General features: G+C 37.2%; 1 protein-coding gene across 7 annotated transcripts in view; it reads left to right on the forward strand.

Annotated features, from left to right (window-relative positions):
- Window positions 1-15,872, forward strand: part of PCDH7 (protocadherin 7) — a 400,741-nt gene extending 384,869 nt beyond the window's left edge. For 4 of the 7 annotated variants that reach the window (XM_012767262.3, XM_012767263.2, XM_012767264.3 and 1 more), the window contains one exon: window positions 13,463-15,872. In XM_012767262.3, the coding sequence (XP_012622716.1) occupies window positions 13,463-13,839 (377 nt within the window). In that variant the 3' untranslated portion in view covers window positions 13,840-15,872. The remainder of the gene's footprint in view (window positions 1-13,462) is intronic. The other 3 variants (XM_012767267.3, XM_012767269.3, XM_076001157.1) reach the window with 2 other exon arrangements.
- The last annotated feature ends 693 nt before the right edge of the window (window positions 15,873-16,565 follow it).

A 16,565-nucleotide genomic window follows, 5' to 3' on the forward strand; every position in this document is an offset into this window, starting at 1 on the left:
ATAGTAAATTTTATTTTCCTAGTTTACTCTTTTTTTTTTTTTTTTTTTTTTTTTTTGAGACAGAGTCTTACTCTGTTGCCGGGGTTAGAGTGCCGTGGCATCAGCCCAGCTCACAGTAACCTCAAACTCCTGGGCTCAAGCAATCCTTTTGCCTCGGCCTCCTGAGTAGCTGGGACTACAGGCATGCACCACCATGCCTGGCTAAATTTTCTATGTATATTTTTAGTTGTCTAGCTAATTTCCTTCTATTTTTAGTAGAGATGGGGTCTCGCTCTTGCTCAGGCTGGTCTCGAACTCCTGAGCTCAAATGATCCACCTGCCTTGGCCTCCCAGAGTGCTAGGATTATAGGCGTGAGCCACAGTGCCCACCTAGTTCATTCTTAAAAGACATGTGTAACTGCCAACCAGAGATCCTAACAAAACTAAAATTAATTGTAAAATAGCTACCATCCATAAACATAGAAACTTAACAAATTGGTTCATATGTATAGTCTTGGGACCATTATGTATAGGATTTTCCTTGGACTTTTTCTTAGCATCCTCTACCACCTCCACTGACAGCAACCCAGCCTCAGGCCGAGTGTGAAGACTGTGTTTTGTGTTATAAAAATACATCTCAGTCACTACATTGTGTTGTTAGAAAGTAAATCTCAACTACAGAGATAATAGGATAGGTCCTGAAAGGGGGACAGGAGAGTGACTAGTGGAGGAGTTTATTTAGATCAGCACATACCAAACAAACAAAAGCCATATCATTTTCTCAGCTTGACCAGTGAGATTACACTTATGAGTAAGAGATGTCTTGATAATAATTCTACCTGTGATCATGGTGAAGGTAGATATAGCCATGCACTATGTCTCCCTACCCCGTCCTTCATTCATCCATTCAACAGGCCCTTTCTGAGTATGTGCCTGGAATGCTCTAGAATCCAGAGTACATAGCTAACTTGTCCCTTTCCTGTACATGCAGAGTTATATTTCATAGGAAAAGTAACATGAATAGGTAGCAGATTTCAGTGCTAAGAAAGAGGTGGACATAGGATAAAGACGAGAGAGGCAAAGAGGAATCACGATTAGGCTAGCCAGAAGAAATCTCGAAGCAAGCACGCTGGAACTGGATTTCAAAGGAGTCATGAGACACAGATAAGTAACAAAGCGAAAGAAGAAAACACAATAATATCATGCAGATGTGGAACCACATGAGGCTTTCTAAAAATGACAAGAATATTAAGTCTGTTTAAGTGGCAAGTGGGAACATGTGAGAATGGGAAGAGTTAAGAAGTAGGCTTGATCCAGATCCAGGAAGGGCCTTCTGTGCTAAAATGAGTAATTTGGAATTTATTCTGAAGTTTGTGGAAGAGGATTTTAAACTAGGGAGAGACGTGTTACTCTACTTACTGTTCTTAAAATAATCATAAATCTCCTTTTATTAAGGGCACTTCCCTGCTAATTACGAGTAGGGAAACAGGCTTGTTTATTACTTGACAAACAAGTAATAAACATCAGGAAGTCACAAAAATACCATAAATTTTACAAAGGACTCATTAGGGTTGTGCCCTGGTACCTGACTCAACTTCTTAGCTATTATGTCAAATTCTTTTTCCTTTTTTTTTTTTTTTTTGGAATCACATTACCCAAATTTAGAATGGCTTAAAGCAATTCCTTTGGAAATATATTACCAGAGACAGCTATCACTAGGGGTGGAGGAGTTATCACCTAGAAAAGTGAGTTGTTTATACTTTATTGAACAAAAACAAACTGTACTTAGTGTTAATTGATCAAATATAAACAACATGGACAATCAGATACTAGGGTAAAGTAGAATTTTCAAAAGTACAAAATGAAAATTCTGGAGTAGATACTCAAGAATTAGGTACATATGACTCAGTGACAAATGAAAATCAAAGTTTGTCCACTCCATTTCCTTTAATGGCTGAAATATGGGTGGAAAATACCACATGCAGAGTCTGCGCTGTTTCTACTCTGACCAGATGAGCGGTGGGAATGTGTATTGGGTTTCTATTACAGCTGTAAACAGTTACTACAACCTTAAGACTTTAAAACAACAACAAAAGATTATTTTCTAAAAATTCCTTAGGTCAGAAGTCTGACATGAATCTTCCAGGGGTAAAAGCAAAGTGCCAGCAAGGCTGCAATCCTTTCTGGAGGCTCAGGGAGAGAATCTGTTTCCTTGCCTTTTCCCATTTCTAGAACATGTCCACATTCTTTGGTTTGTAGCCTCTTCTTCCATCTTCAAAGCTAGCAATGGCAGGTTGAGTCTTTTTTTTTTTTTTTTTTTTTTTTTGAGACAGAGTCTCGCTTTTTTGCCCAGGCTAGAGTGAGTGCCGTGGCGTCAGCCTAGCTCACAGCAACCTCAATCTCCTGGGCTCGAGCGATCCTCCTGCCTCAGCCTCCCGAGTAGCTGGGACTACAGGCATGCGCCACCATGCCCCGCTAACTTTTTATATATATATATTAGTTGGCCAATTAATTTCTTTCTATTTATAGTAGAGACGGGGTCTCGCTCTTGCTCAGGCTGGTTTTGAACTCCTGACCTCGAGCAATCCGCCCGCCTCGGCCTCCCAGAGTGCTAGGATTACAGGTGTGAGCCACCGCGCCCGGCCCAGGTTGAGTCTTTTTCACATCACCCTGACACTGACTTTTCTTCTGCCTCCCACTTCCACTCTTTTTTTTTTTTTTTTAATTTTTTTTTTATTTTGGCATATTATGGGGGTACAGATTTTAAGGTTTCAATAAATGCCCATTACTTCCACTCTTAATAGCCCGGTGATTACGAATTGGCTCGCCTGCATAATCCAGTGCAGCCTTCCTATCTTAAAGTTAGTTTATTAGCAATCTTAATATCACCTGAAATCTTAATTCCCCGTTACTGTGTCACATACATGTGTGCAGGTTCGGGGATTCGGGTGCATACAGCTCCGGGGCCCTTATCCGGCCCAGACAGACGGGCTGCGGGGCGGACGTGCGGGGGGGACCGAGCGCGGGGCGGACGTGGGGACCGAGCGCGGGGCGGACGTGCGGGGGGGACCGCGCGCGGGGCGCCCGCAGGGGGGAGCGGTTCCAGCGCCCGCCGCTCCCCGCGCGGGCCCCACGGACGCCCAGCAGTGAGGCTTCGCCACTCTCCACGGAAACGGGGAGTAAATAAAAGAAACCATTTCAATGAGCAGCAACAATCAATGAAGCAAACCGATCCAATGTCGCTGCATTGATTTCCCCTCTGTTTAAGCTGATCATTGAGTTTTGTTTGCTGCTCACCAGAGATCATTTTCTCCTTTTCCCCTTTTATTTACCTCCGCACTCTCAAGCTCTCTCAACACTCTTTCGGTTCTAATTGTGATTGCCAATTTTACTTTCAACTGACCAGCCTATTGGCCAGGCCGAGGAGCCGGCATAGCAAATAGTTTAAAATTCTCCCCGTGGATGGTTTTTCAGCTCCTACCAAAAGCTCTCGGAGCCCCTGCCTCTCAATAGCGCTTCAAAACTCAACGTGTGCCTGAAACTTTCCTCAGAGGTTGCAATCTTTGTCCTTCTCCCAAATCACAGCTGCTAATGAAATTCTGTCACAACACAGCTCATCACTGAAGGAGTGGTTCCAACCAGAGAAGCTTTTCTGCGTGACTTCTGAATGTTTCAATAGGCAATCCTAGGCAAAGAGCTTGAGGATATGTTTTGCAAAAGGCCTTATCATTAGAATAACTGTATAGTTTCTCAGGACCACTACAGTGAAGGAGAAAATGAATCGGTGCTATGATTTTTCTTACTTTTTTTTTTAAAAAAAATTAGTATTACTTCAATAAATCTAAGTTGCTGTGATTTGCCCCATGCAAAAAGTAATCACAGTACAACTCTACTGCACATATGATTTAGCTTTAATGTAGTTCATTTTAGACTTTCACATAAAATAAAGAAAAAAAAAACACATGGAAATGCCTTATATTCATGATGTAGTGAAACTTTTCTTCCTTAAGACATCCCCTACTACTGAATGCATTTGATTCAATATTTAACCTACTTGCATTCATTAAGTCCTTTAATCAGAACTACTTATTACAGAGGCTATTTTGTAACTTCTCACTTTTGATAAAAATGATTTATCATGGTTTATATGGGAAGAAAGAAAGAGGGAATATCTATTGAATTATTTTTACAATTTTCTTTTTTCAAAAATCTCTTTGTATAAAAGCATATGTTATTGGAGAAGGAAAAATAAAATGAGCACTGGCTTCAAGAAGACTACAACTCAAAGGTAATATTCTTACAGTTAATAAAGACTTTAAATATTATTTTTAGAGTAAACATCCATTCCTGAAGATAATATTACTATTTATTGTAGAATACATATTCTACAGCTTTATGGCCAATGATGAACATTGATTAATAACATAGTTATAGATCTAATGAATAAAAATATGATACCATCAGATGATAATCACTCAGTTATATTAAAAAACTTTGAAGATTTGATACCATTAAAGGAAAGTGGCTCTACATTGTTCCTTATAACTCTTTTAGTGCTACTCTGCTCCTTCACACAAAAAAATTCTGCTGCCTCTGATTTGGCATGGGCAAAGAGGAGAACCAAAGTGAAGTCACATCTCTGATGTGCATAAATTGATCACTCCCACGCAGCCAGCATACATTTTGCTGCTGTAGTGCAGTTTTCATGTGCCAACCAGCAGATTCGTGTTTGAGTTGATTCAGCAAGACTGCGTGAGACGTCGCATGCACAGTCTCCACTGTATATGATAATGGCACATTCAGAATGACAGTGGTCTAAGCCTCAGGGCCATAAATGCTTCTTGAGATACATTCAATTGCTGTTTAACTGAGTTTAGCCTAAGGTATGGAGAAAAGTTGCTGATGTTTTCAAACATGTTTAAACATTTTAATATTGTCTTGGCATGTCAGCTGGAACTGGAGCACTCCTAGGTGTAATGCAGTGAAATCTTGTAATTAAAGGTTGAGAATTTCTAAAACTTTATGTGGTAGCCCTCTGCTTGAACTTCCTAAATGTGCCTATATCTCTGAAAATGTTCATTTGAAGGGTTGTGCTTACAGTAATATCTGTCAGTTTGTTACCCACGATAAGGAGATATAAAAAAAGAAGAATGTATTATTTCCAGATCTCACACTATTGTTTGGAGCACTTTGTTTATTGCAGATTGTATAATGTATCTATGATTATTACTTCAGTGATCTTTTCCTGAACAGTGGAAACAAACAAAAAACCAAACAAACACAAACAAACATAACTTAGTGGCTTGAAACAACAAAGATTTATTACTTCTTACATTTCTGTGGGTTGGTTACATGGTTCTTCTGCTAGTTTTGCCTGGCTCGCTATGAGGGTGCATGCCCTTGGAGAGTCGGCTGGGGGTAGACTTTGCCAAGACAGCTGGGACAGCTGCATCTCCCTCTGCAGTGGTCTTTCATCTTCAAAGAGGTTTGATCATGCTTTCTCCCCATGGCGATCCCAGAGTTCCAATGGTAAATGCAAAATTGCTAGACCTCTTGGTAGCTAGGCTAGAAATATCACAGTATCGCTTCTGCCGTATTCTAGTTGTCAAAGCTAGCTCAGCTGTAAGGGAGGCAAAATAGAATCTACAACTTGACCATAGGAGCAGTGATGTCACATTCCAAAGGGTTGTGTATGGGGAGATTAGAGGAATTACGGGTCTTATTCTGCAGTTTAAAACAATCATGTACATACATCATGAAGTCTGCATAGCTCAGGATTAGTGACTTTTTCTTTTATCATTTTTGATGTATGAATAGTACATTGCATTTTAGGTATTTGCCCTGCTTTTGTTGTCTTGTCCTGATTTTCAACCTTTTCTTGTTAGATTTAATTTATTGCTAATTTGTAGTTAATTTTTGACTCATCTTTAAAATGGCTAAGTTCTTGTGCTACTCATGCAGGTAAACCAAGATAGTAAGCTGGCAACCCACTATCTTAGGGGCAAGTTTAAAGCAAAATGATTAATCGTGAAGTTGATCTGTTGAGGTTGTAAAGATAATTCCAAATAATAGATAATTTCCCCTTGAATTATTATTATTATTATTTTTTGAGACAGGGTCTTTCTCAGTTGCCCTGAATGGAGTGCAGAGGCACTATATGGCTCACTGCAGCGTTGAACTCCTGGGCTCAAGGAATCCTCCTGCTTGAGGCTCCCAAGTAGCTAGGACTTACAAGTTTGCACCACCATGCCTGGCTAATTTTTTATTTTTTTTATTTTTTTTATTTTTTTTTTTTCTCCCCCCCTCCCCTGGCTAATTTTTTATTTCTTACTTTTTGTAGAGGCAGGGTCTTGCTATATTGCCCAGGCTGGACTTGAACTCCTGGCCTCAACTGATGCCCCACCTTGGCCTCCCAAAGTCTGGGATTATAGACATGAGCAATAGCACCCCGCCTGCCCTTAGAGTTTGAGCAACCATAATACATACTGAACAAATATTGTTTGGTAAACTCTTAATAATAAAGTATCAGGGGGATGCCTAATGAAGAGAAACGGGATCTGGTGGCCAGCGAATTTTCCTAAGTAGATGGTAGCTCTGTTTATCATGTACTCTGTAAGCAAAAATCCAGTAGCACTACTAGAAAAGTAACTCAAAATATATGCTCTTTGATTGATAATTGGTATTAATTTCACATTAAGTTATCTGAAACCTTTGGCAGCCAGATTTATGTCAAAATTCATATGTTAGAAAGATAATATCATGCATGTATCTTATATTATTTAAAAATTTAAGACGCTAAGACTATGCCTTTAATTAGCATACAATTTTTACAGTAAAATATAAATATTCACACCATGTGAGATAAAATGATGAAAACAACCTTGTATTTGTTCAGATCAGGCTTGTTGTAAATTTATGGAAAAAAATCTTTTAGTATTTTGAGCTTTTTTGACAACTGAATTTGGATAAGAGTTTGCACCTAAAATAGCTAATATTTATTGAGAGCTAACTGTGTGTCAAGAATTATTATAATTACTTTACATATATTAACACATTTAATCCTATGGTAATTCTGAGATGTTAATAACTTCTCCTGTTCCTTACATATGTAAGGACACTGAAATCAAGTAACCTCTTCACAGTTACACAACTACAAAGTGACAAAGTTAGGTCATGAATCTAGATCACCTGGCTCCTGAACCTATTCCCATAAACTATGCCCTTTTCACTCCCAGAAAATTGCAGAGAGAAAAATAAGTCTCTACCTCCTCAAACCTTTCCAGGGGCTGTGACCTACTATTTATCGAACACCTACACTGCATCGGGGACCATGCTATGAGCTGTGACTACATTAATTCATTGATCTCACAATAAACGAAGGACTGGGTATTACTATCTTACTGATGAGGAGCTTGAAGCTCAGAAAAATATCAGAAATTATACCGCGTACAAACGGTTGAGCCTAGAGCACCGTTGGGTCTCCAGACCTCCCGCTCTTTTCAAAAGCTTTGAGGGCAGTGCTCGGGAGTGGTACAGGTGACTCTGAAGAAAGAGCTGAGTGATTAGATTGTCCTCATATCCTCTCCTAGCTCAGTTGGATCAAGTGATTCTGTGACAAACTGGAACACTCTCTAGGAATCGTGACCTCTTTTTTGTAGCCTGAGTGACACTTGCATAACCATAAACGTCCCCTCTTCCAGGAGGTCTTCACACCCTCAGAGCATCACAAACTCCTCGTCTAAGTCAGTGATTCCCACCCCCACCGTAAACTCTTCTATGTTTGCTCATCTGTTCTTCCTAAATTCCCCAAACAGGCAAAAGACAGGGATCTTCCAGTTAAGTACACGAAAAAGCCAAGTCCGGCTCGGTGTGAGTGGGCATATTTCGGATCCTGTCTTCTCATCCCCGAGCTTTCTTGACTACAATTATAGTTTTCCAAATAAAAAGTTTTAGCTAATAGGTATTTGTTTTTCTCCATCCTAACAGGAAAGGCAAAAAGAAATATTTTCTGATAGCTATGTTAAAATAAGGCACTTGGTTTAATCATTTGAATAAAAGAGCTATTTTCATTTGAACTAGGGAAAGTGAAGGTAATGTTAAAATACTTGTTGAAAAAGACTTACCAATTATATTTCATTTTGCTTGCTCATTCTTTCATAAAACCTTTTCATTGTCCACCATTTCCACTAGAATCCAAGTTTTCTTCTAGGGAAAAAAGTCTTTGTATATCAGAAAGTCAAGAAGGATGAAAAGAAAACCAAATACTTTAAAAAGAAAAAAAAAAAAGGAAATGGTACCTACTTTTTTTGGCCTCTCACAAAGAAGAAAATACCACAATTTTTTATTTGCAGAATTTTGTCAAGTAATGCTAGTAATGTGCTAGTGTTTGATTTTAAAGAACAAATTGGAGGAATGGTGTGAACATCTGGGAAGTCTACACATTGACTAGTAATCCACTTAACTCACATGATCAGTGAATTCAATAATTTATAAATTAAACAAATAAGCAAATGATACATACAGCTATATGTATCGGACCTTTACAAAAGAACAAAAATTCACTGGAAATATTTTAAAATTAAATGTGATATTTGCATGCCTTCTCTTAGTAAACAGAAAAATCCATGTATTGTCCCAAGCAAAGGACCTGGAGTAGAGTGAGTGTCCAGGATGCGGGCAGGATGCATAACTCAGCATACTCAAAATCCTTTCTGGTGCAGAGCTGTCTTCAAGTCTTAACGAGTTCATTGTGTGCTCCTGTAATAACGATGCCTCTAATAGGTTCTGAATTGTGTAGGACAGCTTTTGGAAACATTAGATGCCTCTATAAATCTGGACTTGCCTTGTTATTTCTAATGATTCTGCATAGTATCTGCCTGTCACTTCTTGTTGAGGTCATTGTAACAGCATCTAGCAGCATCTGCCCCTAACTCACCCATCTACCTTGCCCAGTAAAAACAAAAATGTTTTCTTTTAGGGAGACACCCTAACTTCTTAAATTAGCGTATAGTTTTTCCCACTTTAGGAAATTTGTAGTTTTAGGGAGATTGCACCATTCTTTTCACTAAGTAACGAAACTTGTGACTCTGTGGTATCTATTTCCTGTTCTGTTCAGATGTTATTTTCTTTTTCTTTGTGGACTATGGCTTTTTCTTATGGCTATGGTAGCAATAATTGACCTTTAAATGACTCTGCTGTTATATTATAAGAAGGAGCAATATGGTGTCATGGGAAAACACTAAGTTGAAAGTTGCAATGCTTATTCTTTGAGCCTCAGCTCTCTCATATGTTGGACCGCCTCAATGTTTCTCTCCTCCTTGCTATATGATTGAGGTGATAAGTATAAGAGGTGAAGTATGGGTAAGTACTTCATATGCTATGAATTGTTCTAAGGTTGTTAGCTGTTATTATGGCTTACTGTGTACTTTTAAAAGGGAAATTAACTTTATGTCAAGGAAAGGACTTTAACTCTCCGAAATGACGCACTGATTCTACTACATAGTATAACTAGATTAAAATGGAACTCTCTACAAGTGATGTTAAGCAAAAACAAGATTTTACGAATATAATTTCCTTTTTTTTCTTTTGGAGACAGGATCTTGCACTGTTGTCTGGGCTAGAGTGCAGTGGCTTCATCAGAGCTCACTGCAACCTCAAATTCCTGGGCTCAAGCAATCCTCCTGTCTCAGCCTCCCAAGTAGCTGTGACCACAGGTGTGTGCCACCATGCCTGGCTAATTTTTCCATTTTTTTGTAGAGACAGACAGGGTGGAGGTGAGGGCAGGTGGTTTTGCTGTGTTGCTCAGAATGCTGTTAAACTCCTGACCTCAGATTACAGTAGTGAGCCACCATGCCTGGCCCCATTTCTACTTTGTCTTCTCAAGGTTTAATATGAAAGAGTAGGGGGAAAATATAGAAACAAAAAAAAACCTCTCAAGAACTAGCTTTATTGTACAAAGTGCTTATAGAGAATACTATTAAATTTTCATATAGAATATTCTTCCTTTGTATTTATTTACTTTATACCCATCATTTCATCTTTATTCAGGTCAAGAAATAGTAGGCAAGGCATGGTGGCTCATGCCTGTAATCCTAACACTTTGGGAGGACAAGATGAGAGGATTGCTTGAGCTCAGGAGTTCCACATCAGCCTGAGCAAGAGCAAGAATCTGTCTCTACTAAAAAAAAATAGAAAAATTAGCCAGGCGTGCTGGCATGCACCTGTAGTACCAGCTACTGGGGAGACTGAGGCAAGAGAATACCTTGAGCCCAGGAGTTTGAGGTTGCTGTGAGCTACTATGATGCCATCGCACTCTACCCAGAGCGACAGAGCAAGACTTTGTCTCCAAAACAATAAATAAAAAGAAAAGAAATTTTAAAAAGTAGTAAACTAAAGCATAAAATAATGTTGCTAAGTGTTAGAAAACATCCTTCAGTGAAAGACGAAGAAGAGTTACTAATTGTAGAAGGTCGACCTCTATAATCCCACAAAATTAGAACATTATAAAAGTATGTGTTTTATGGAAAGAAGAAAATATTGCATTTGATGATTCTCTAAGACCCTATATAGCTTTTGTGTCTTAAAAAATGTATAATATATGCCTTCATAATTAAAATTAGAAAATACATAAACACAGAAAAATACTATTCCACTCATGCCTTCCCTTAATAAATTGCATCGTAATACAAATTGCATTTGTTAATTATTGACATTTCTTTTTAAGATTCACTTTAGTCATCCAAATTGGAAGTTTTAATAGCTCATGATGAATCTCTTATAGCTTTTCTTGATTATTTTTCTAAATTTGATGACAAACACTGCAACATGTCTCAGCCAATTAGGCTTGCCATCTTCCACTGTGGTCTCCAATCAAGTGTTTTACTTTTGAAATGACAGGGAATCCTTATTAAAAGTCATGCTGCTTGGATAAAGATGTGGCAGCTCGCATGTGGATGATGGCACAGAAGATGAGCTGTGTTTCATTAAAAGCAATAGAGAAAATCAATTTTAGTGGAAAATACTCCAGACTATGAAGTAAAGACTGAGGAAAAGAATTGAAAAGCATCTCACTTATAGTTAAGTGGAAATAGAGTCGATCTAAATGAATATAACCTCTTATGAGCTGTAGATAGGTTAGATACACAAGTTAAGTGAAAGGTAGGAAGAATTATTAGAGCATCCAAATAGCTTCATGCACCGTTTTTAAGTGCGTCTCAAACAAAAGCAAAACAGGTGCAATGAATTTCAAACTACAAACACCCATTAATCCCTGAAAAGCTGCCACCTGCGTAAGTCACTGTGTAAGTAAATGGACACATTGTGTGAGACATAAGATGACGGGAGATGATAATTCTAGGTCATTCTGCAGGAAACGACAACCAAATTCATAAAGATTTTACTTTCAGAAGCTAAATTCCTGATTATTTTCATGTGCCTTTGATAGACAGTATTATAAGAAAAAAGAAAAAGTTTGAATTCATTGACAGTGGTGAAGAAAAAAAGACATATCTTGGGTAAAAAGTAGATGTGAACTTATACTTTGCATTTTTATAAGGTTTTTTCCTATTCAAAGTATTTACAACCAATTTCAAAAAGACAAAGTATTCCAAGATAGCAAATATTCTCAAAGAATTTGCAGTTTGTGTATTTAAACCAACTAGATTCCAAAAATCATTCATAAAATTTGTCGATGGTTTTGTTTTTAATGCATCTAAAATACACATTTGAGAAACATAGAGGGAATTTATCATAAAAATGGGAAAGTGCTTTTCTTTTGATGCTAAAAATTAGGAGGATCTGCCCACTTAGAAGTCAAATAGCAGCATATGAGAATGCAATAAGTAATTACCTTTGGATTTTACCCTTGGGAACGAGTAAGGCAATGCTAGATTTCCTGTAAAGAACACTGGCATTTCCTTGTGTGAACTTTCAGCACAGAGCATGAAAATCACAGACCAGGATGGTTCAAAAATCGATGGGTTGATAAATGTCAATATTTCAGTTAACTATCACTGAAGGGGAAAATGACAAGCATTATTGGAGAGCCTTAATTTAGGAGATTTAGCAGAGAAAAACTTTTATAATATCCTATACAAATTTGAAACTACAGGAGATGGAGTGTAGAGGCACAAGAGGTTATAAATATATTGGGAATAATTTAACAGCCTCTTTTATTTTAAACCAACTCTATCCAGCATTATGCCTACACAAATCTCAGACTCTACTGGCTGTGAATACATTTGCAGAGGTCAAAATTCATTGGTCTTTAAGTCTCAAGTCTTATAATAAAATGATACCATATGATATAAATTGGAATGTGTTTAATAGTTGTAATATGTTCTTTTATTTGGCAATAAAATAAACAATAACATATATTAAATAAAACCTCTAGCTTATTCATTTAGAATCTAAGGTAGAACAGTTCTGTCTCTCTCTCTCTCTCTTCCACAAACAAAAATAAAGTCTGTAAAAATATTTTTAATATTAAGATAATACATAACCATTCTCCAGATAGAGACACATATAATGATTTTAATTATGTATAAAGGTAATTATTAACTGCTCTCTTTACTGTTGATCCCCAATAACTCTCTGGACATAATTTAGTTTTTTAGAAATAAAAGACATTTTCCAATTCTTTGGCCAACATCATTAATTAGGAGCACATGCTATTTCATCAAAATTAGGAACTTGACTGTAGTTAACCAATACGTTTCAGATATTTCAGGTAATATTTCCATTCACAAAACACACTGGCAAATAACACACTCAGGGAATTACCATACAGCACATATTAGGTCATTTGACATGGGGAGAGGGGCTGTGGGACAGGGTGGGCAGGTGGCGATGTTGCTGGCATGCTCATGCCTCTACCCTACTTGTACCTTGCCTTTCTGCTTTCTACCACATAATATGCTGCCAGTTTAGGTTTTACTTCGAGTCACCCTGAAGTCTTAGAACGTATTTTAAATATAAGGTTTTGCGTATTTGCATTCCATGAATAATGTATAAGCAGGAAGAAATCCAATTGGCAAAAGCATATCACTTCTGGGATAATTTATAGATCCAGAAATTTACCTATTTGTATTTAGTAATTTTTCTTATGGATGTGGAAAAAATTTACCCATACAAACATACCTATGAGTACTTAATACTCCTACTTCAGAATATCTACATGGCCCTGTCCTGTAACAAATGCATATATATATATATATATGCATATCTTCTACACACTTAAATTTATCATTTTGTCTATTTCTCTCTTCCATAATATTGGATTTCTTTTGCAAAATCTTATCGTTGATGCATATGAAATAAAAACTGTCCTATGGGATGATGAGCTGCAGGGTGTTGGGAAATAAGATGGTAAGGAGGGATATATATATATATATTTTTTTCCATGTTCCCCTTCCACTTTCATATAGATCAGGAAAGCCTACAAAGGAATGTCCAACACTAACGGCTTCTTCTCCTTGGATTTCAGATTCAAGACCTCTTCCAGATGTAGCCCTGACTGGGAAGTGCACTCGTGAGTGTGATGAGTACGGCCACTCAGACTCCTGCTGGATGCCGGTCCGCACTTCTCCGGAGAGGAAGAAGAGCCAGCCCAAACTCTCCACTTTCATGCCTGTAGATGAACGAGGAAGCCAGGAAAAGCTGGCCAATGGCGAGGCTGCCATCATGGGTGACCGCAACAGAAACCTCCTCAACAAAAAGTTGACCTCGTCCTATGAGACCTTCAGTGCAGCTAGTTTCAGCAAAAATGAGGAAGCCAATCCTGAGGATATTCCCCTTACAAAAACAGGGGAATATAAGCCATCTCCTGTCAACACTCTCACTAGAAGAGAAGTTTACCTGTAGGCTGTCAAGGAGCAACAGCAAAGTTCTTTTCATGTATGAGAAGGAGAATAAGGGGAAAAAAAAAAAAAAAAGAGTTACAGAGCAAAAACCATTTAATCACAAAGAGGGGGGCTACCAAAGAGACAAAGCTTTGCCTGCCACTTCTGCCTCCAGATCAGGCCTTTAGTGATACTGTTAGCCTGGTTATAATGTACAATGTAGAAACATCCTTGTTATTTGCATGTCTAACTCCCTCACTGATTCCCAACACTCACTCTCTCCCCAAACCCCTCTCCAAAAAAAGAAAAAAAGAAAAAAAAAAAAAGATGGTTGCAAGTTTTTTTCATGGTAACAAACCTGATTAGCAGAACACAACACACTCTCATCCCTAAGCTGAAGCATGATTTTAGTCACTTTGATTTTGTTCGAGTGTCATCCGGCTGGTCAATAAAAGCAGGGTAGGGAAAATATATTTCAGATATACCATCAGAATATGGTATATCACCATCAAAGGCAATCCATTCAAATGATAGAGTCCCTCTAAAGGTACACCCTTTATAAAGGGGGATTCTATTAACAAGCATTTAGGGGAGATCACAGCTTTAATATTTCAACAAAAACTAAGAGCAAAACAATATTCAGTGGGTGATTGCAAGTCCCAAATTCACATATGTTGCTCTTTTCAGATCAAGAGCATCAACTTCGATTTCATACATTCACCAAATACTCTCAGTATACACACAATCTTGATTATGTGTAATCAACTACACTAATTATGACTTGTAGAAAGTATATATTTTTTTCAGAACACGACCACTATTCTCAACTGACTTGAACAATTATGTCATTAAAAGGCCAAAGATCATATGGCAGATCAGGGAAATCATGAAGTTGATTTGGTCTTGATGTGGAAATCCATCAAACAACAAAAGCAACTGAACCCATGCACGCACAGAAACAATCAAACACTATTTTATGTTGTCTCTATACCCAGAAAACACTTCCTTTTTAAAACTAATTTTATTTGAAAGTTCTGAAAATGAAAAATTAATGTGACATATTTTTGGTATTATGAACAGGCAATTGGTTGAGGTTCAAGTTTAGTTTCAGGTAATCTTATCAGGGAAGATTTCACTTTTTAAAATTTTATTTATGGATAGTGTGGTAGGGAAAGAAAGATGCATTGGCATACAGTCTTGTTAGTTAAGTTCACTATTATCACTTTCAAATACAGGCTATGCTTGCTGGCCTTATTGTTCACATTTCAAATTACAATTGCATATTTTACTTGTTTGGTGCAAGCTTCCATACAACACAAGTGCATTAATTTTAAATTGTGTGCAATATAAAACTATTTCAGGATTCACAACATGGAAACAAGGCAACACCCTAATTGACTTTTTCATTAATATGATTTGAACATCAATATATGTCTTAAACAAATCCAGACTGAACAGGAAAGAAATGAGTTCTGAGCAGTGACATTTTTCACAATATATACATCTCAAAAGTTGGAAAGCATGGCATTTTTTCAGTGCAATAAAAAGAAACAGAATATGCAGATTTTGAGCCATTTTGCTCTATAGAGGATGATTTAATACTATTGAAAATTGAGCTGGGACATTCAGATGAAAGTGACAATCCATGGACAGAATAGGGAATAACAGGTAAAGAGAGCAAACGTTCTCATCACTGAATGTTTGTAACCTGGCATAGCCTTGATGGCTCTCTAGCAAACAGTAGAAACAATGTAGCTTTGGGTAGTTTCATGCTTTGCAGAATTTCTTAGACTATAAAGTGAAGCAGCCTAGAATATAGGTTGATAATTCACTATAGTTCCTCAAAATACTTATCTTTGAAAACCACTTCTCTGTATGGTGGGGTACTATTTTGGGGTCATTTCCTTATTCCCTTTCTTAAATGGAGTTTTCATTTTGATGTTAGTTTATGTATAATAGGTAGGATGAAAAGAGATATGTAATTGAAACAAAAACATTGGACTAAAATATCAATAATTGAACATGGTTATGTTTGATTATTATTTACACTATGGAAAGATGCAATTCTAGTACTTTGTTAGGAAACTGCATTAAAGCAGTTCTGCCTTGTATAATCTGTAAGTACCTATTAAGACAAAATACTTCTAAAGATACTTATGAAATGTATACATATTTTTTCTTGCACGTTACAAAGGAAATACTCAATTGCATAACACAGATATTCAGCAAACTTTTTTTAATGCAGTTTTTTCCTTTCTTTCATGAGACATGTGAAACCACTGATAGCTCATTTCACTCTATCTTAAACCCTTTTGTTATCTGTAAAGCTAATACAGGTCATAGCAGACCTTCAGATTAATTGGATCCACATTTCCCAATGACGTTTGCACAACATTCAAGACAGCCATGCCATTATCATTTAACTCGTGAACCTCTCTTTAGAACTAAAATGGGTGTGAAAGAATAAAATTCAGTGTACTGTAAGTATTTGCAGTAATTCTAGTAGAATTAGCTATCATAACATGTTTATTATATAATGAGCTGGCATGACACAGAAATATATTTTGTGTTTGTATGACTTTTATTTTGAATAGGTTAAATCTGGTGCCACTCCATATATAGAGTGATTTTGAAAAAAAAATTAATAAAAAGAAATAAAAAAATAAATAAATGAGTGAATGCAAAATAAGCAACTGTGCCTTTTATACCTGTTGTTATGGTAAAAAAACGGTTGTTGGGTTTGGACAA

The sequence above is a fragment of the Microcebus murinus genome, chromosome 3 (assembly GCF_040939455.1).
Source record: "Microcebus murinus isolate Inina chromosome 3, M.murinus_Inina_mat1.0, whole genome shotgun sequence".
Taxonomy (NCBI): Eukaryota; Metazoa; Chordata; class Mammalia; order Primates; family Cheirogaleidae; genus Microcebus; species Microcebus murinus.